Source organism: Amblyomma mixtum, chromosome 8 (assembly GCF_055824585.1).
Source record: "Amblyomma mixtum isolate Tamu chromosome 8, ASM5582458v1, whole genome shotgun sequence".
Taxonomy (NCBI): domain Eukaryota; kingdom Metazoa; phylum Arthropoda; class Arachnida; order Ixodida; family Ixodidae; genus Amblyomma; species Amblyomma mixtum.
The window spans coordinates 26,256,050-26,276,584 of NC_143019.1; the positions used below are offsets into that span (position 1 = coordinate 26,256,050).

General features: G+C 44.7%; 1 protein-coding gene across 1 annotated transcript in view; it reads left to right on the plus strand.

The window, feature by feature from the left end:
• The window catches only part of LOC149331781 (neprilysin-1-like), a 48,468-nt gene that overhangs the window by 15,268 nt on the left and 12,665 nt on the right, over nt 1-20,535 (plus strand). The window contains exons 7-12 of the mRNA XM_089556874.1: nt 1,057-1,197; nt 5,195-5,368; nt 7,996-8,155; nt 11,241-11,339; nt 15,435-15,746; nt 19,523-19,720. Coding sequence (XP_089413000.1) covers nt 1,057-1,197; nt 5,195-5,368; nt 7,996-8,155; nt 11,241-11,339; nt 15,435-15,746; nt 19,523-19,720 — 1,084 coding nt within the window. The remainder of the gene's footprint in view (nt 1-1,056; nt 1,198-5,194; nt 5,369-7,995; nt 8,156-11,240; nt 11,340-15,434; nt 15,747-19,522; nt 19,721-20,535) is intronic.

Consider the following 20,535-nt stretch of genomic DNA (forward strand, 5'->3'; position numbering starts at 1 on the left):
CTTGTCTTCGTTCCTTTCTTGTGGTGTGCATGTTTTGGCGCTAGTATATCTCAATTGTGTTGCAATTGTTTCTGTGAAAACAAACTGTCTTTTGCGCTGTTGAACTTCTCTTATACCCAAATTTAAAATTTTTTGTCTCAAATATTCGTTATTTTCATATTTGCTGAGCTTCTATATTATCCTGAATTTGACAAGGAAATTTCTTATCCTGTTACGATTCTGTAATAGTTTTTAGATTTTGCTTTCCCTCCCCATTTATTTCCAGACTGCGCCTTTAGAATGTTTGAAATAAGTAAATATAAATAAACAAATGATTGATTACCGGAGCACGCAAATGGCATCTAATTTTTTTACGAGCTGTCTATTTGAAATTGCCAGTATGGTATGTGCATGCCGGTAGTAATCGCTAGTTTGATTTCTCATGAGTAATGTTACTTCACTTCCTTTAGGAAAGGCGAGATTACGCTTAGAACAGAATAGCGTGCTAAGTTTTATTACTACTAGTACCTACTTTTTCCCTACTATTTAGCACCTACTATTTAGTACCTACTTTTTCCCGAACAAGCACCAACCTTGCCATCCCCTAATGAGCTAATATAGCCAAAGACATCATTAGTCTTTGCGGCTTCGCATTGGGTTGCGGGGTAGTCGTCGGCAATTTTTTACTTTTTCCTTTGACGTCTACCGCTGTTTTCCCGTTCTCGCACTATATGCATGTCCGGACTATTTTCACGTCGAAATGACTTTTTTCGCCTCTAATTGCTCCAGATCAATCAAAATAGGTGTACAACTACATCTTATCATCCTCTGTCACGTGGTTGCGTTTCCCCCCGCAATTTTGACTTTTAGTACTGTTTTCACGTGCTCGCATTATATCGACGTCCGATACTATTTTGACGTCTAAGTGACATTTTTGGCTCTAATGAACCGCAGGTGGTCTAAATTTCCGGAGCCCTTCACTACGGCGTCCCTCATAGCCTGACTCGCTTTGGGACGTTAAACCCCAATAAACCAAATCGAATAAACTAAATACTGCTGTTGTCTTTCTTCTATCAGATGCGTAGCCGTATAAAAGAAGAGATCAAACACATGCTGGCCACCATGCACATCCCGACCAGATTTCAGAGAGCGACGGAGAAGGCGGCTGGCCTGTATCGTGCATGCGTCGACCTTGCATCAAACCCTAAGAGATCCCAGGTAGGGCATAATTAGGGTCGGTGTGGCACGTCCCTCGAACGTTCAAGGAATTGAAAAAAAAACACTAATATTTTGAATGCATTCACACTATTATATGCAAATAATAAATTAAATATATTAATATCATCAAATTAATAAACAAAACAAAGGAACTTTCACTTGTCGACTCGCTCGAGCTTTATTTCAGGCTATGTGAGTGGCTTGTAATCTTGTGTCATGGTTTTACAGCGGAACGTGGTCCTTGTAGTTCGCATAGCTCACGGTTCGTGCGGTTAGTAGCAGATTAAGTCGTCGCACCTTCATGATGCAATCACGTGACATGTGGGTACGCGTGCGCCAACGTCTACGAATTCCGACGCAAGCGCAGCTGCTAGAACAGAAGCTTGGACGATCTTGTACGCCGGTGAGATGAAGAACGCCAACTAGAAAAGCGTACATGTTCCAGTTCACGCCGTTTGTGATACCGCAGCCGCTTTGTTCGACACGTGATGATGACGTTTTTTCCCGTGAATTTTACTCTCTGTAGAGAAATCATGTAAAAGCGTTGCCAAATCCGCATCCTGCTCGTGCCACCCTTACAATTTTTTTAGACATTCAGTAGACTGTCTATAGACTTTTGTCTATAAAGTATATAGGCTCTCAATGAATAAATCCTAGACAACAGTCTATATGCAATACAAATGCTATAGACAATCTATAGACAATCTATAGATTTATATCTGTACGAGAACCCCAGGGGGTCGAAATTTCCGGAGCCCTCCACTACGGCGTCTCTCATAGCCTTAGTCGCTTTGGGACGGTAAACCCCATAAACCAACCAACCAACCATTTTTAGTACATTTTTGTCTATAGACAGCGTACAGACTGTCTATAGACAAAATATCTATAGGTAGGCAGTAGAATCTATAATATGTCTATAGAGTGTCTATAGTCAATTTTGATTAGGGACCGCAGAGAGAGTACTTCAGCCTGAGCACTCTTTACACTGTACCTACCTGCGCGATAGAAGGGCCAGCTACAAATTGAGCATTCGACCTTCAAACTGTCAACAAAAGCAGGCACTCAGATTCTCCATGGCGCTCCGGCTTTGAAATGATTCGGGAGCCAGTTCTAGCGGAAGCACCACGAAGTAGCATTTTTTTGGTACCTGTGCCACCTTAAATGATGTTTCGACAGATACATCCAGGAGAACATCATTCATTGATATCTATTGCGAAGGAGCGCTGTAGCGTTAACCGATTCATTTCAGCCAATGTTCAGTCAAAATAGTTTTTTTTTACAAATCTTGCGTGGCTGATCACACCGCTGTTACTATCGTACATACGTGATAGGCTAGCATAATAAAAGGATTCTAGCGCCGAGTCATGCAACACACAAGAATTAAGATAGAAGTCAACACGGGGGCCCATGTTATCTTCTGTCTTCTTTCTTTTGTGTAGCACGTCTCGGCGCTAGAATGCTTATATTGTAGCGAAAGCTACACTACTGTAGCTGGGAGGCATTTTGCCATGTCCTTTCATATGACCTTGAAACGACCTTGAGACAAGCCATGGCTAGTGTTTGTAGGCACATATACCTAACCCTGTGATGTGCATAGAGTTGACCACCCTTGACTTTGACATTTGACCTTGAGCTTTAACCTTCAATTTTGATCTTAATCTTTGACATTGAATTTGGACCTTAAAAGTTGTCGGCAGAGGCGATAAGACAGCCACGTGTTTATCAGGTTGTCACGTGATTCAATTCAGAGTTGTGACGTCAGGTAGGGGGTATATATAACCAGAGCTATGTGCATGACTTAATCAAACGCTATGGAGGAAGGAGAGCCCTCTGAGGAGCGCTCGTATAGTGAACTACATCTTCGGACATTGCGGCAAGCCGCTTCTAGCTTTTGATGCGTGAAACTTCGTTCGGTGGAGTTGAATCTATGCCATTTTTGTCTGACAACCAACTAGCCCAGCCTATAAGGCTTATAGTCACAGAAGGTTATAGCTGCTTAATATCAGAATTTCTACCTTCTCGTATACAGGTTGTTCTCAAACAAAACCGTTCGCCGGCCGCCCAAATGTATCGGGATGCAACACACAAAATATAATGCGGTGGTGAGACCACACAACTAAAGCGTACCACAAGAAGCTAGGCATCACATTTCGATCGTGGTATACGTTCTTTACTTGGTTATGGTCTGTCTGAAACCACGGCCGAAGCTCTGAAGCGCTCTGGAGGTTAGACTAAACTCAGAACAAAGCATTCGTAAGTAGAAGGTTGGACAGCCGTCAGCGTACAGTCTTTGTCAAAAGTAACGAGGCTGCATGGTTTGCTTCTAGCTCGTAGAGTGGAGCCCTTAAAGCTTCCCTGAAGCTGAGATGGTCGTTAAAGGTAAGGACTCGGGGTCTTCTTACATTCCGACACCTTTAGATCCTTAGGAAAGCCACAAGGGCTCCACTGTACGAGCTAGAAGCAAACCATGCAGCCTGGTTACTTTTGACAAAGACGGTACCTGAGTTAATAGCTCACCATACATCACATTGGGGGTAAGGGCTCCGATACTACAGGTCTTGTGGGGTTGTTTTCCTTCTACTTACACAGAACGATATGTCATTAAAATTGATTATAATTCCAATGCCGTGCTTGTCAACAAATCTTGTGTGGCTGATCTCACCCCTGTTACTATCGTACACACTTGATGGGCTCACATAGTTCTTCTTGTCAACAATTCCAGGTAAAAAAATGTCCCACTTCTTGCTTTGGGTGAAAGCTGGTGTATCCTTGCAGTGTTGTCATGCTTGAAATTTCGTCTCGAAGTAACGAGAAATAGTCATTTGAGAAATGACACCTTTCTGACCTACGTTTGTTATTTGTAAATTTGACTGGATCATAGCTGGTCAGATTTTTGTTTAGAATGATTATCGAGTATTTCCCACTAGAAGTTAGTTCGATTACTGGGACATAATTCAGTAAGGCAGAAATAACTGCGTTTACTTTTTTCCATGTATTTTTCCTTACCCACTGATTATGCCTTTAAATGAGTCTATCTAGAATTTTTTGCAAAGCGATCACGTCAGCATTACTGGCGATCACTCGATAAAAGAAAGCATTGTTCAATTAGAGTCGAATTGAGGTACCACTATTGAACACAGTGATGTTCATGTAAATTACCATACTCATGAAAATTTTGCGTGATGCGCTGACTGTATAGACCCCTGAAAAGCCACAGCACTGCTGTCGCTGAGGCAGTGTTTGATATCGGGATCTTTTAGAGACAAGGAACATTTTGCATACGTTTGCTATCACGTCAGCAGTACTGACGATCACTCGATAAAAGAAAGCATTGTTCGACTAGACCCGAAATGAGGTATCACTATTGAACACAATGATGTTCATGTATATTACCATACACATGAAAATTGTGCTTGATGCGCTCAGTGCATAGACCCCTGAAAAGCCACCCCACTGCTGTCGCTGAGGCAGTGTTTGATATCGGGATCTTTTAGAGACAAGGAACATTTTGCATACGTTTATTTCTTGCATTAAAAGGTGCCTGGAATACAGCCAATTGCGAAAATGGCGTATAGAAGAATGCATCGACTTTGAAACATGGTAAAAAAGTGACGTCATCGGAAGTCGTAGACCGTGAAAAACAAACTTGAGCAATAATTTAGGACACAGTCCTGAACTACCAAGTGGTTGTATTTATGGGCCCTCATGTTAATAGGGTGGGCCGACCCGTTCTTTTAACGTCGTGATGAATCGGCAGCGTCTGTTTCTTTCAAATGCCCAGCTTGTGAAGCTGTTAAATTTCTTATGCGAAAGATAGTGTAGGAAAAGCAGGACGAATATCTACTTTGCACAAAAAACGTGCTCTGTATGACGAAGTCAATGTGAATGTATGTTTCGCCTGATGCTTTTAAGCTTGGACTGCACAATATAGATACAAACGAAAGCACCTGCGCCAGCGGATACGTCACACTAGCTTTACTTGTTACCTCGATTGCAGGTAGGGGTGGTGAGAGCGTTCCTGTCCAAGCTCCGGCTGGACATCTCCAACATCGATCACGACCCGAACTTCGACATCCTGCACCGACTGGTTTACCTGAGTTTTGTGTACGGCTTTCCAACCTTCGTCAAGTTCAGCACCATGAATTTTGTGGGTCGTGGCCAGGTTATATCTGTACGTATTTCTATTCGGGTGTTTAGAACTCTTCGTGTACCTGACAGAGAGGCGTATATGATGTCTCTAGGTTCATTACTGACCAAAAAATAAGGTACAGGGATAGGAGCGGCGGGCCGTATCGAAACAGAAAGAAACCTTGCATTAATTTCCAGCGCTCTGGTGTTACAGTTAAGCGGGTGGGTTCAGCCTTGAGCTCATTCAGTTACGGTGATTGCCAGAGCTTTAGTGACTAGAACCACCCAGAGTTTCCACGGAATTTACAGTGTGCGGCGCTTCCTGGAATAGATGCTTTTCGGAGGAGAAGGCTGACACGGAGGCAGCATGGTGACAAATTGGACATGGGCTAATAAGAAAGTGCATTGCTATCGCAGGTATCAATGTCCTAAAAATGCTGGCCGCTGTTGTGGAGCGGACGACCAAACGATCAACTGGCCCTATCAAGGCATAAAACTTCCTTGCTTTCGTCTGATGTAGATACAGGCTCTGTCAAAAAAGAATGGAGCGAGAGGTTTCAACCTGGGCTCCTCTGTGTCGTTCGTTAGAAACTCGCAGCGCTCCATAAGTTTGGAATGTGATAGGACCTTTTACTTGCGAGCCCGAAATTTTGGCCTTACACAGCTGGTATCAAGGGACTATGACAAGCGTTAGAAGGTAAAGTGTTGGACTCAAAACTTTTGTCAATGGCTGCATATTGCCGTGTTGATCATTACCGACTATTGAGGCGAAAGCCTTTAATGGCTCATACTGTCGTCCGTTAACAAAGCGTGTCACACGCTTTTAACTCGGGGACTAAGAAAGATAAAAGAAAACCAATGGTTGCTTCAGAGAGAGAAGGAGAGAATGTAGCTAGAAGCCAAGTTTGATGACTGCAGATTAGTTAGTTAATTGCAGGCAAAAAATCTGAAATTGCGTCGATATAACCACGGGAACGGTGTGACGTCACATCCACTGGAAGCCGTCATGGAATAGAAAAAATTTTCAGAGAATGGTCGAAAAAACGTTGGATTTGTTTCAAATTAGCAAAAAAAATTGTGTAATTACGCATAATTAACACTTAAGAACCCCGAAAGATGTATGATTTGGGTGCCGATATAGCCACGGAAACGGTGTGACGTCACATCCACCGGAAGTCGTCACGACATAGTGTCCTCGGCTTTCGCCTCTCAACATCTTAGTTGCCTAAGTGCCTTCGCAATTTCTTTTCGGGACTAGCGCTTGGGGTTCTTTTTTCAGCTGCCGCGCGGCGCATGACTTTGAAGTTTTAAAAATGGCTCGCTGACATCATTCGTGGCTTAAGAAAGATAATTCAGGACGCTATGCTTAGCGTTAATAGATGGGCTCTGTTTCAAATTCCTGGTACAGTCGGGTATGGGGAGTGAAATTGGGGGGGGGGGGGGGGGGGTTCGGTGGAGTGTCATGGTTATTTGTATACCTAACCTGTTCATGTAGCGTATGAAGGCAGCAGTATATCTATTGCCATCTGGTTTGCAGACTCTTTATAGGAAACGGAAAAAAACACAGGCCGTTTGTTGCTCCCGGACACTCTAGAAATATTGCCTAGATTATAAGAGCTTTCGTTCCGCCACATAGGAATCCATATACATTTTATCAACAACGGAAGCGGATTCTCCTCCCAACATACCTCTATGTAAAACGTGCTGACAAGGAATAGACAAAACAAAGGCTTAGAAAGAACTTGGTTCTATGAGTGTCCGTCAGCTCCTCCCTCTATGAAGAGCAGATGAGCTTTTCTGCCACCACAGCCTTGACATTTTGCTGGATCGGTGCCAGTCTAAAAGAAATTCAATTGTCCATCCGAATCGGTTGTACGCTGTGGCTACACCAAATTAATCAGAAAAAACAGGGGAAAATCAGTGATACGTGAGAAGTCGCCAAGAAGACAATTGACAATTTTCGTAAAGTTGATGTTGTTTATTGCAAATATTTTCCTTCTAACATTTTCTCAATTTCCCACGCCTGCATCATTTCATTGTTGTAACTCATAACTATTTCTGCTTAAACCGACCTACTTCAGCCCACTGACTTGACTTCGACCTCAGAAGTAACATACAATCATATTTTTCTCTTATTGTGATACAAGGTGTTCGACATCAAAGCGTCAATGCCAAGCTCACCTGGATGAGATTACTGATAAGGGAAGACTGCATGAAATAGGCAACTTGACTTCATAAGCGTATCAATGCGATCTATAAATCAGCGCTATCTTCTGGAATAAACACTGCAGTGGAGTGCTGGCGCCCCCTGTTTCCTCGCGGCATTATCCTGATGTAAACGGCACTTTTACCCGTTTCTTTCAGAGACTGCGACATTGAGCTTACTCCTTTTCAGGCAGGAAACACCAACGTCGTCAAGTTAACTGCTACTTCTGGCCTGTAATTTTTGCATCATAAAAACATGCTACAGATGAAGACAAAGCTAATGGCTCGCCCTGTCTCGTTCTCTTCGTCCTCACCTGTAGCGTGGTTCTTTTTTATGATGCAGGGAAGCCGACTAACCCGTCTTTCCGCCCTGCCTGTAATCTTCCTCTCATACTTGTATTCTCATATCAACGACGACATGGCCTCAGAATAGGCGTCTGATGTGGAAACTCTACGCTGCCGCAGATCGAGATCAGCGACGAGGACGATAACTGGATGGACACCTCCCACCATGAAAACAGCGGATGGAACTTAAACTTATTCTACATGAACATTTTGGCGACTTACGACCGAAACCTGGACTCCACGCCAATCGTCGAGCGTATAATCCGTGCGGAGATGGAAGGTGGGTACACCGTGCTGCTTTGCAATCGCCGAAAATATGCCCGAAAATTTTCAAACTTAGACCGAGCTATCGTGCAGAACAGAAAGAATAGCGGAAAGAACTGTGTAAAATGTTAGTGTCGCACGCCGAATGCGGAGGAACTCCTACAAACATCGGTTACCGCTGATTTCGCTTAAGAGCCCCTGTGTTCTTTCAAGTCAATCTTCGTCTGCTACATTTTGTTGCGAAAGGAACACTACGGTAGTCGCCATGCCATTAGCCTTATTAGCCGTAGCCTTAATTAGTCTTAGAGTGCCTTTCTGTTCGCGACGATGTGTTGCCGGTAGCGATAGTGGAACTAGGCGCCCGATGGTCACTTTCGGTTTCTTTCCCGACATGAATGAAAAATGGTGGCTGGCATGCATAAGAAATGCACGCGTGCAATCTTGCACTGTTTATGCAGCAAGACATCAGCAATGGAATCACTCTTTGTGGATACTTTGTGTAATAACAAACCACTGAGACGAGTTGCCTTCAAAGCTGTTATCTTCGAACAGTACGCTGTGTTAAAGGACCGTACTGAAAATGGGAACCCTAAGCGTTGGAGCTGAAATTTTGAGGTGCGTGTGATGAGAAGCCACTTTCACACACCACAACAGTCCAGAATGTAATGTCTGTGAGCAGGGAGATTTAACCCCCCGCGCCTTCTTCGATATATTGTGAATAGCATGTGTGAGCAGGCATCCCAAATCGAATATTTCTCAAGCTAGCAGCGTTGAAGATGTGCACTTCAGATTACTAATCGACGGTTGTGCAGTCGAATGTGCGTCTGATCGCTTTAGTGTTAACCTAATAATATTAAGATTTCTGGCGCGCTTTAACTTGCAAGAAGGCCGTAAAAAAAATCACGTGACCGTTGGTAACCTCTTGGTTCATTCATCCTTCACAGGCATTTGTGCTATACAGGAGGTCACAATTGCTGAAAGAAGACCTTTTTGGCTCTCATGAAACCGATCATCATGATATCGACTCTGACTCTTAACTGCTTGTCTGACACGGTCTCGGGAACAAGTGAACTAACTTTGGACCCGCCGTCCTATGCCCACTCTGATTTACAACCAAATATGTTGAGGAGTTGCTAAGCCACTCAGGACAAGAACTACAAAGCATGATCAATGAGTTAGACAGGCAGAGCAGAACGGTGGGGCTAAAAATTAACATGCAGAAAACCAAAGTAATGTACAACAGCCTAGCAAGGGAACAGCAGTTCGCAATTGGTAGCCAGGTGCTGGAACCAGTAAGAGAATATGTCTACTTAGGGCAGGTAGGGACCGCAGACCCGGATCATGAGAGGGAAATAACTAGAAGAATAAGAATGGGGTGGAGCGCATATGGCAGGTTATCTAAGATCATGAATGGTAGTTTACCAATATCCCTCAAGACAAAAGTATACAACAGCTGCATCTTACCGGCACTCACCTATGGGGCAGAAACATGGAGGCTAACAAAGAGAGTTAAACTTAAGTTAAGACCAACGCAGCGAGCGATGGAAAGGAAAATGGTAGGTGTAACGTTAAGAGATCGGAAGAGGGCGGAGTGGGTGAGGGAACAAACGCGGGTTAATGACATCCCATTTGAAATCAAGAGGAAAAAATGGCCTGGCTTAGCTTATGGTTAAGCCTAGGATGCGAAGCATACCGCCGGCGGAGGCTGCGCGTCCGCAAGCGAGAGCACGAGTTGAGCCCGAGCTTTCACAGCTGTTGTGACGTCAGTGCCCCTAGCGGAAGGAGCGGGAGTTAGGCCACCGGTGGAGGCTGCGCGTCCGCAAGCGAGCGCACGAGTTGAGCCCCAGCTTTCACAGCTGTTGTGACGTCATATCACGTGGTGCGCCGATGTGCTACGCGGCCGCGCGCGGCGCAGCAAGGAAGAGCTCGGTTGTGCGGCTAATATGCTAAAAGTGGGCTTGGGCAGGGCATGTGATGCGAAGGCAAGATAACCGCTGGTCCTTAAGGGAAACGGAGTGGATTCCAAGAGAAGGCAAACGTAGCAGGGGACGGCAGAAAGTTAGGTGGGTGGATGAGTTTTAGAAGTTTGCGGGGATACAGTGACCGCAACTGGCAAAGGACAGGGTTAGAGAGACATGGGAGAGGCCTTTGCCCTGCAGTGGGTGTAGTCAGGCTGATGATGATGATGATGATGATCCATGACTAGGCTGCAAAAGACAGGCCACAATAAGGAAGACAACGGCACTGCGTTGTGTCGTCCTTGGTGTGTCCCGTCGCGTCTGGTGTACTGTGTGGCCTTTGGTGCGTTCACAGCAAACATCCGTGCTTATGTCATCAACAGGATGACGTACAACGAAAACTGAGGTGGACGGAGGAGCTATAAAAATGCAGTGTGCCTCTCTTCACACCATGAAGAGCATCATAGATGAATGGTTCCAGGAATGGTGTCTGTGAGGTTCTGGTCCAGTATGTCGAGAGCCTGTGCTTTCAGCAGCATTTGCTTTCTTTCCCATCAAGAAGGGATTTTGTAACGTCCTTCACGCAGCTTTGCTGCCGATGTGATCATCGTTGACCGGGAGTGGCACTGCAAGAGCTTTCGTTCGCCGAATCCTGTACGAAATTAGGCAGAAAGTTGAAACTGGGAATATTCATAGCTATATGAGCGGTATTTTACGAAGCATAGTCAAACGAAGCGTTACTGGCACTCACGAAAGCTGACCTATAAGGCAGCCTACGCACTCTCCGACCGTTACCTTTTTCATGTTTTTTTTTGTTTTTGCTTTTTGTCTTCCGAGCAGTGTTCTGAGGGGCGTGACGTCATTTCGATGCTTTCTTCCTTTTGCCAATTCAAATCATCCCTGCTCCTTTGAATACAAGGCTTGAGATTCGCTTGTAGACGTATGTGAAATTTGCAAGATTACTTTTCGCGCTTTGTTTTCCTAGCTTGACGTTTAGTCTTGCGCTTAAAATCGAAATGGGATGTCCTTAACTGTGTCGTGTTCTTTCGGACGCAGTAAACCAGAACGTTGCAGGTTGTGCAGCGCCATTCTCGCTGAAAGCTCAAGGTGCCGTCATATAATTTGCCTCTTCATTTCCTGCAGTGATGGAGCGTTTGAGAATCCTCGGGGACCATCCTTTCGGGCCCCGGTTTGAAACAGTGGGGACACTGGGAAGCTTCACGAAAGGTTACGCTTCAAATGGTGCGTTCTCGTTCGCTCTGCACCTCCTTTTTCAAACATGCAGTCCAGGTCATTCATGTTGAGTCCTTCTTTAGGAGCATCAGCATGCATTTACATCTGGCATACCTTGCATTGTGGGAAAAAAAGTAAGTGAAAGGGAGGGATGAAATTTCATGTTAGCTGCTGAAGCAAGCCGCTCTCGCATAAAACAAACGTCATTTATAAAAATGGTCTATAAAAAGTCTATAGATATCTTATAGACTCTATCGCCTTCCTATGGATATATCTTTTTGTCTATTCATAGTCAGTAGAATATCTATAGACAAAAGTCTACTAAAAGTGTATGGCCATAAATCTATAGACTGTCTATAGCATTTGTATTGCCTATAGACTGTTCTCTAGGATTTGTCTGTAGAGAGTCTATAGACTTTATAGACAGAATCTGTGAACAGTCTGTAGACTGTTTAAAAAAAATTTTAAGGGGTCATCCAGATATGTGGTCAATAACGAAAACGCGCAACTGCTTTGACCTTCAATCATTACCTTATGTTCTTCCAGATCTCCTTAAAAACTATGCTCATGAGTGAGTCTTTTGATATTGCCAGGTTGGCTAAAAAGTGTTTGAAAACAGTTTTCTTGTGATGGCAATATTGTAAAGGTTTGAATATATTCAGCCAACGTCTTGCGATCACGTAATGCTTTTCTTTCTGTTGATGTGAACCTGTTAGTGCTATCTTCTTTGTTGACAAATGCATTTTTTGCTCTTTTGTTTTGTGTCTGAGAGTCATAAAAAAGTATGCCTGGGCTGCTGTCATGAGTTGGGGCAGTCGCCTCGTCAAGCTGCTGGTAGCAGTAGGTTTTTCGGCTGCTTTTACCTTGTACAAAGAAAAAAATGACTAGAATATCTATATGACAGAAGCCAACAGCCACAGAAACCAAGGGGCACAGGGGATTTATTTTTTAAATGTATTTATTTATTTTGTGGTGTTGATCAATTTAGAATATTACTGAATATGCTATCGCTTAAAGCTAATTGATTAGAAAAGCAGAAGAAAAAACCAACCGCATGCCGCCGGTGGGATCCGAACCCACGACCTCCGAATAACGCGTCCGGTGCTCTACCTCTGAGCTACGGCGACGGCTGTCAAACCTTCTGCTTTCGGGGGTATTTATGTTTACAAGTAACCTAATCTTGAGAGTGTTCATCAGCGCCACCCACGCTCATAAGCGATGATAATCAACACTTTTCTATCTCTTGTTTCCCTTCATTGGGAATCGCTATTGTTATGACACATTTCTTGAACCCATAATGGGTTGTATTATACGAAAATACTGCGTATGCCGCCGAGGTGGCTCAGTGATTATGGTGCTCGGCTGCTGACCCGAAAGACGCGTGTTCGATCCCAGCTGCGGCGGTTAAATTTAGATGGAGGTGAAATTCTAGAGGCCCGTCTACTGTGCGATGTTAGTGCACGTTAAAGCACTCCAGGTGCTCGAAATTTCCAGAGCCCTTCACTACAGCGTCTCTCATTGCCTCAGTCGCTTTGAGAAGTTAAACCCCTTAAACCAAACCAAACCAAAATGCAGAGGATTGGGCGGCATAAAGAGGCTGGGCTCCTAAAGGTGTTCCATTAGTTAGGTCATGTTAGCCGCATTTTGATGGAGTCGAAATGCAAACACTCCCTTGTGCTGCTTGATGTCAGCGGATGTCAGTTAACCAGGGTCGTGGAAATTAATCGGCACCCCTCCGCTACGGCGCCCATCATGGTCTTTTTATCCTTTTGAGACTTTAAGCCAAACGTAGGAGCGTAACAAGCAAGCCATACTATGCCATAATTTCGGTTTATGTAGTGCCTACTGACGTGTCAGCACCCGGCCGTGTCCTAACCTGGGCTCTTTGAAAATGGGGCCGCGGAAGGTGGCATTGACAGTTTTGCATTATACATTCATAGATGTGTATACTATTCGTTTTCTGCCCATTGTAGACTACGCTATGGTAGGCAGCGCTATACGGCAGGGCTGCGCTGTAACTCTGTGGACGGTAACAATGGTCATGTAAATAAATCTGCAGTGGAAGTTAGCAAAAAGCGATTGGAGGATTGGTGGCTGAAAAGCAGAGATGTGACTTAAGGTTAGAAGTGTAGGAAACCGTAGGTAAAGAAGACGGCGAATGTTAATAAGAATTGACAACACAGTTGAAAAAAATAAAGAAAAGCTGAGCATGGCGGCAATTGCCGCCACCCCATTTCAAAGGGGGCGCTCCTATCCATCCATCCATCCGTCCATCCGGTGGCGTGGCGGTAATACAGAAGTGCTGGGGCATCCTGTGGCCGTGCCCAATGCGTACGGCAGAAGGCACGGGGCCTCCAGCTTCGCCAGCTTTAAGTAGTGTAATCATAGGGGCTTGTTATGACAAACGTTTTAAGCAAATAATAAAAAAATAGAGCGGAACGTTGCGTATTCACTGCAGTTTTTGTGGTTGATAAATGGCAAATCAGCAGTGTACTGAAAAAGTAAACCACATACGGAATACAGAAACCCAGCAGACGACTTCCGTATTTCGTGTATAGTGCTGTGCGATCTCAGCTATGGCAGCGGCTGACCTGTCCTCTACTTACTGGGGTATTTATGCGGTGTTGTACCTATACTTGAGACAGCTCACCAGTGCCATCTTCTTCCATAGCAGCGGACATAGAACGTCCAATATTTCTCCGAGTGTCGCGTGAAAAGTGGCCAGGGAGTGTGGGTGAGAGCTTTCTGAGACCTCTGTTATGCTACCTAAGGCATCGAGATTGCCAGAACCGAGGCCTTGCTTAAACTGTTGAATAGGCAAAGGTTTGGGAAATGAAGGTCTCTGAAGGACGTATGCTTTAAGCCAACAGTGACCGACACCAAAAACACCATAGGGTAACGTTCAGTACGAATTCTACTGTTGACATATGGCAGTTCTTTTTCTTTCGAACCACCTATATTGGAGAAGTGAATTGATTATACTGTTAATTTTCCATTGCCCGACAGCACAAAAAAACAACGTGCCGAAACATTTCCCTATCTGTTCCCTGCTTCCGGTGAATGCAGGCTTCCTTAATTCACTAAACAAAGGGATACATCTTTTCGTTATGCACAGTGCGGGAGGGTACATTTTCACGGACGCTGAAGAAAAATATCTTTTTCCCTTATGTTCAGCTGTGATAATTAGTGTGCCGATGGCTTTGATGCACGCAGCACAAGATGCCGTTCGCTAAAGCCTAACTGTAAATTGTAGGTTTACTGTCCCGAATCTACACTTGCATTATGAGGGACGCGGTATTTGACGGCCCCGGAAGAATTTAGATCACCTATGATCCTAGTGCACTTAGATCACTTAGGGCACTAACTAACGCACCATGGATTTACATCACATAGTGCACCAACAAGGCGCATCGCGGCCGCCTTTTGCAATTGGCTTGCGTCGAAATGCGGCCCCCCGCGACCGGGATCGAACCCAGGTCTTCCTGATCAATATGCGAGTGCCCTAACCACCAAGCCACCAAGGCTGGTGGTTCACTGCGGTTAATAGCGCATGTTTAGCCTAATTATTCCAGGGATTATGAAAGAAGCCAACAGCCGCAGAAACCAAGGGGCACAGGGGATTTTTTATTTTTAATTTATTTATTTATTTTGTGGTGTTGATGAATTTAGAATATTACTGAATATGTTACGGCTTAGAGCTAATTGATTAGAAAAGCAGAAGAAAAAACAACCACTGCCGCCGGTGGGATCCGAACCCACGACCTCCGAATTACGCGTCCGGTGCTCTACCTCTGAGCTACGGCGACGGGTGTCAAGTCGTCTGCTTTCGGGGGTATTTATGTTTACAAGTAACCTAACGTTGAGAGTGTTCATCAGCGCCACCCACGTTCATAAGCGGCGAACGTGGAACGTCCTGAGTTACCGCAGGTGTGACGTAGAACGTCATCGAACGGAGAGGGTGGAAGCTGCGTGAGAACTTTCTTATGCTTCCTATGGCGTCAAGGCTGCCAGAACCGAGGCCCTCGCTAAGCAATTAAGCAAACAATTAAGCAAATTGCGCTTTGTTTCGTTACTAACGAAAACATATCGCCGCGACTCCTCTAGGTGAGTGGGTGAATCTGATCGAGAAGGCCACATCCGGGTGGTTCAAAGCGAACAGCCCGATACTGCTTCGAGACAACGCACCGGCCCTGGTGGTGTTTCTGCTAGACCGGAAACTAATGGCGCGCGACGATGCTCGGCTTCTGATCTCTTGGAGCCTTGTTCACCAGCTTCTTCCGCTAGCCGACAGCCAGAAGATGAAAGCAGAGGCTCTAAAGAGACATGGCGACCAGCCAGACCGCATCGCGAATTTCTGTTACGGAAATGTCGTCGGTGTGATGCCCTTGGCTGTATCTCGGCGCTACTTCAGCACCTGTAAGTGTTACAAATTTCTCTTCTTGTGTAAAAAAAGAAACTTAGGAGAATCCCCGCATATTGCGGACGTACAAAGTACGTCGCGCTAGTTAATCATGGTTTTTTTCGTCGCGTTTATTTTGATTTCTCAGTCACGCTTTTTCCTGTGTTAAACTCAATTTTTGGAACGCTTACACGTGTGATTCCCATCATAAGTCATCTCAGTTCATAGTATAACAATGCGAAACGGTAAGCAACGAAAAGAGAGAAGCTGAGACGGCCAGTGCCTGTAAGGTGCCAGTTTATGGAAATGCGAAGTTAAAGAGTCGCTACAAATGCAAGCAAGCACGAAAAGCTTTGCTCGCAGTTTTCACGTCGTAAGCAGTCGCAGCTGTGCTAGTCATCTTGGGAAAGAAAGACGATCTCCAGTAACAGAGGAAGGGGGAATATTCCCCAGTGCTCCGTAAAATCTCCCTTGAGAGTGAACAATTCTTGCATTTTTTAAAAATACGCAGAAGCACAGCTGAGCTTCGTCTACTTGATTTTAAACGCCCCTGATTGTGCCAAAATTGCTTATTCTTGCTTAAACTATGATTTATTTGTCCCACTGCGCTTGTGTCGCTCCTGATATGACTACTCGGTTTATCAGCCACCGAGGTGGCTCAGTAGTTATGGCGCTCGCCTGCTGATCCAAAGCAAGCGGGTTCGATCCCGGTCGTGGCGGTCGCATTTCGATGAAGTCGAACTTTTAGAGGCCCGTGCACGTTAAAGAACCCCAGGTGGTCGAAATTTCCGGAGCCCTTCACTACGGCGTCCCTCATAGCCTGAATCGGTTTGGGACGTTAAGCCCAAATAAACCACTCGTTTCAGGGCATTGAAATTCTCGTAGTGTCGAATAATTTAAAGCTTGCTCTTTGTGTTGGGGCTTTAATGGAATATTCAGGTGACCATAAATTCATTTGGAGCGGGACCGTGAAAGATCGGCTAAGTGAGCAATTAATCGATGAACCGTGCGCAAAAAATGACAAAAAGACTTATCAGTTGACTGTGTATTGATGTTCTTATCCAGCATACAGAATGTGTATACGGGATGTCCTGCGTACACGTGATGTATGGAGGATAACACCAGGATAATATGATAAATTTCTTCACTCGATCGCTTCAGTTAGTCTCTTGTAATTAAAGGAAATCTGCTGGGTATAAAAAGTGGTTCAACTGTGCTGAACCGAGTTTTAACGTCGCGAAGGCAGAACGCAAAGATCTGGTTTACGTACCACATACCCTGACGTCACAACTGTAAATTGAATCACGTGACACCACGGGATTATCACGTGGCTTCATATTGCCGTCTACCGGCAACTTGAAAGGTCGAAGCTTAAGGCCGAGGTCAAAGGTCAAGTGGTGCAGCACCTAGGTGGACTACACACGGTAAGAAAAATGTGCAACTATTACTTACCTAAATATGGTTTCAAGGTCATTTGGAGGCTCACTGCGAAATGTGAGTCGTTTGACAAAGTTCAAGGTCAAAGGTTGTCCATTAAGTGGACCCCATATGGTTACGTACATATGCATAGCAACACTAGCCATGCCTTATCTGAAGTTTTTTTCAAGGTCATTCGGAGGCTCACTGCGAACTACGTCGTAGCTATAGTAGTGTATGTAGCTTTCGCAACAAAAAAGCCTCCTGACCATGCCTTAGCGAGCATGGATGTGATTAATCCCGCTTCAAGTCCAGCGGTCTTATGTTGCGAAGGTGATATAGTAATGCCAAGGACGCAGGCACTGGCGGCTAGTTGAGGCCAACAGCAAAGCCTTAGTCGGATCCCTCCGGGCGACAACAATTTGGCTGCAACATTTAAGGAGCAGACCCAATGCGGAGTACATTGTGCTGTCGTTTTCGTTTCTCACCTTTACAGCAAAAAGCTTTGCTACAGACGACAATGTGACTGAAGTGAATTTGCAGTTAGTCTCCAGGAGTGTTGTTATGGAACTTGCCCTATTATTGTTGAAACTGGACAGAGGTTGGCTCAAAATAAGAATGTTTGTCAGGTGGTCGTACGATTGCATTGCTTTTCAACGTGCGTGAGCCGATAGGTCACGTACGCATGCGTCAATTTATTTTTTTTTGGGGTGGGGGGGGGGGGGGGGTTCATTCGTTATTTTATTGATTGAGACGCAGTGTTTTCAATGTTCAAAATCAGCTAGTCGGTGTCTAACCATATACCCAAACAGCCCAGATAATCGGCGCAGTACTGGACATTTGTGGTATTACTCTGGTTCTTTTAAAGAACCAGCTTTTGCCAATACATTTCCAATACTGGGCCGATTAGCTGTGTTGCTTTATGCACAGCGAATGCACCTAGCGCTTGAGCGAAGTCAAGCTTAGTTAAAAAATTGTGCATTCCGCCTGAGTCATTTCTCAGGGTTTGATGATAACTAATAGTAGTACAAAGCGGAGGTCTATTTTGTACATCAGAGCCTGGGTTCTAAATTTGCCATTAGCCCCCAAACCCAATCTTATTTTTTATGACAATGACGAAGTTTTGACTTCAGTATGGGTCATTGGGACTTGCGGTGCATATGCCTAACGTTTCCCTTATATTTTAGAGCGTCAGTTCTAATGTTCGCATTCCACAAGGTCGCGCTAGTATGAAACACAAGATTATTGGAGTGGGACCAGAGGGCGGTACCATTGGTACCCAGATTGTGGGCCACCAAATTGGCGCAGAATGTTCGAAGTAGTATCAAACGATTCACCCCGTAACGGATCATAAGATTACTAGAAGAATCAAACTGTAGCTCATCATAGATATTCGCATCGACGAATTTTGGTTCAGCAAACCACGAGTTGAAATTTCAGACGTTCATTATGGCCAAACAAATTGTCGCAGGACATTCGAAGTGGTGGACATTCGAAGTGGCCCCTATACACGTTAAAAAACTTGCTTATATAACTCTAATACGTCCTAAAATCGAATATGCTGCGGCCATTTGGGACCCATTCAAGCCTACGTTATCACTAACATTGAATCCTTGCAAAACCGTGCTGTTCGTTTCATATTTTCAGACTACTCACCCTTCACAAGCGTTTCAGCATTAAAAAAACGTGCCGAACTGGAAGATTTGTCATATCGCCGTAAACTTGCTCGCTTAACCCTTTTCCATAAGCTTTATCACCACCCATCCCTTCGCAGTGATTTGTTTCAGTCACCTGCTGCTCTCTTTCCACGCCGTGATCATTCTTTCAAAGTTAAACGCGTAAAGTGTCATTCATCGTCTTATGCCAATTCATTCATTCCCCGTACTATCACTGACTGGAGTAGTTTGCCATCAGTCATCGTCACAGAAACTGACAATAAAAAATTGCAAGAGCTTCTTCGCTGTGACGGAAATGTGTAAAAGTTTGCTGTTTTTGTTAGTGTTCATTTTTTCTTTGTGTGATGCCTTATACTTTAATTAACGTTTTTTGTTACACTTACTTGTTAAAATGTATCGCGATTACTTATGATTGTACCCCCTCCCCCCCTATGTAATACCCTCTTCTGGAGGGCCTTTAGGGGTAACTTGAATAAATAAATAAATAAAAACAATATGTCTTCTAGCGCTCTATACGTTGGCATCAGAAAGTGGATATCTTGGTGTAACAAAAAGTTTTTACCGGATATAGCGAAGCTGGCTAATGACCCAATATTAGTTAGATATTGCTAACGCTCGGTACTCTTACGCTGCCTCAGCGTTTCTCTGTGTGACGCTTGCCGCATGCTCTGTCGTTGTTTTACCTTCCTGCTGTACCTCAGACCTGACGCCCACCGCTCTGGCTGCCGTCAGTCGGCTGGCAGCGGATTTGAAGCGAACCCTTCTGGAGAAGCTCAACGAGACCCAGTGGATCCAAGGCCCTTTGTGGTGCATGATGTATGAGAAGGCCCTGAAGCTGCGGTTTATAGTGGCTTACCCGGAAGCGGTCAGCACGGAGTCGCTAATTGAAGACTTCTACCGTGAGTATCCAGCGGCCTGTCTTGTCCTGTCGTCTGGTCACGTGAAGCTTTGCATCTATTCTTTAAACCCGCATTGTACTCTTCCTATGCTCAGAAATTTTTCTGCTCATCGTCAAAATTTTGAGACGATAAAGAGTTCCGCTGAGGGAATCGATCAATAGGCCCTTGACAACCAGCTTGATTAGACATTGTCTCCACGCCGTCTTCCCCCTTTCAAAGAAAAAAGTATAGCATGTCCTTCATCACAATGCCTAGCCCTTCAACCAGGCATAATAGGTCAAGCGTTAGGATTTAAGGCTAGGCGTTAAGAGTGAAAAGTGCTACCGCAGCTAGCAGGCCGAATACGGCGATTGACCCACAATTGCAAAGATATTCATGCAAACACGCGCAGAAGTGGCAATTGAAGCTGGGACTTTTCTGAAATATAAGGCTACCGCATTCCACATTGAGGATAACCTAAGCGCCCTTGTGGTTTGCTTGCATCACATTCTCAGCTTTTACCTGCTTCTCACAAATTGTTGCTGACATTCCTTCATCGAAGTCGTGATAAGTTTAAGACAAAACATTTTACCTCACACTTTGACGACAAGGAATATATACGACTAAGTCCCGATAAGGAAATGGGCAACTATCAGAGAGACCTTCATGGCCTATGCGTTGAAGAGCGACTGCCAGATTAATGTGGCGTGGTATAAGAAATTGCGACAATCTGGCTGCTACATCGCCACGGCCCGTTTGCGCGTTTCCCGCGAACTAACCACAATTGTTGGAATGGCATTGTCTCTGTCAAAATACCGACACAGAAAGCTAAAAAC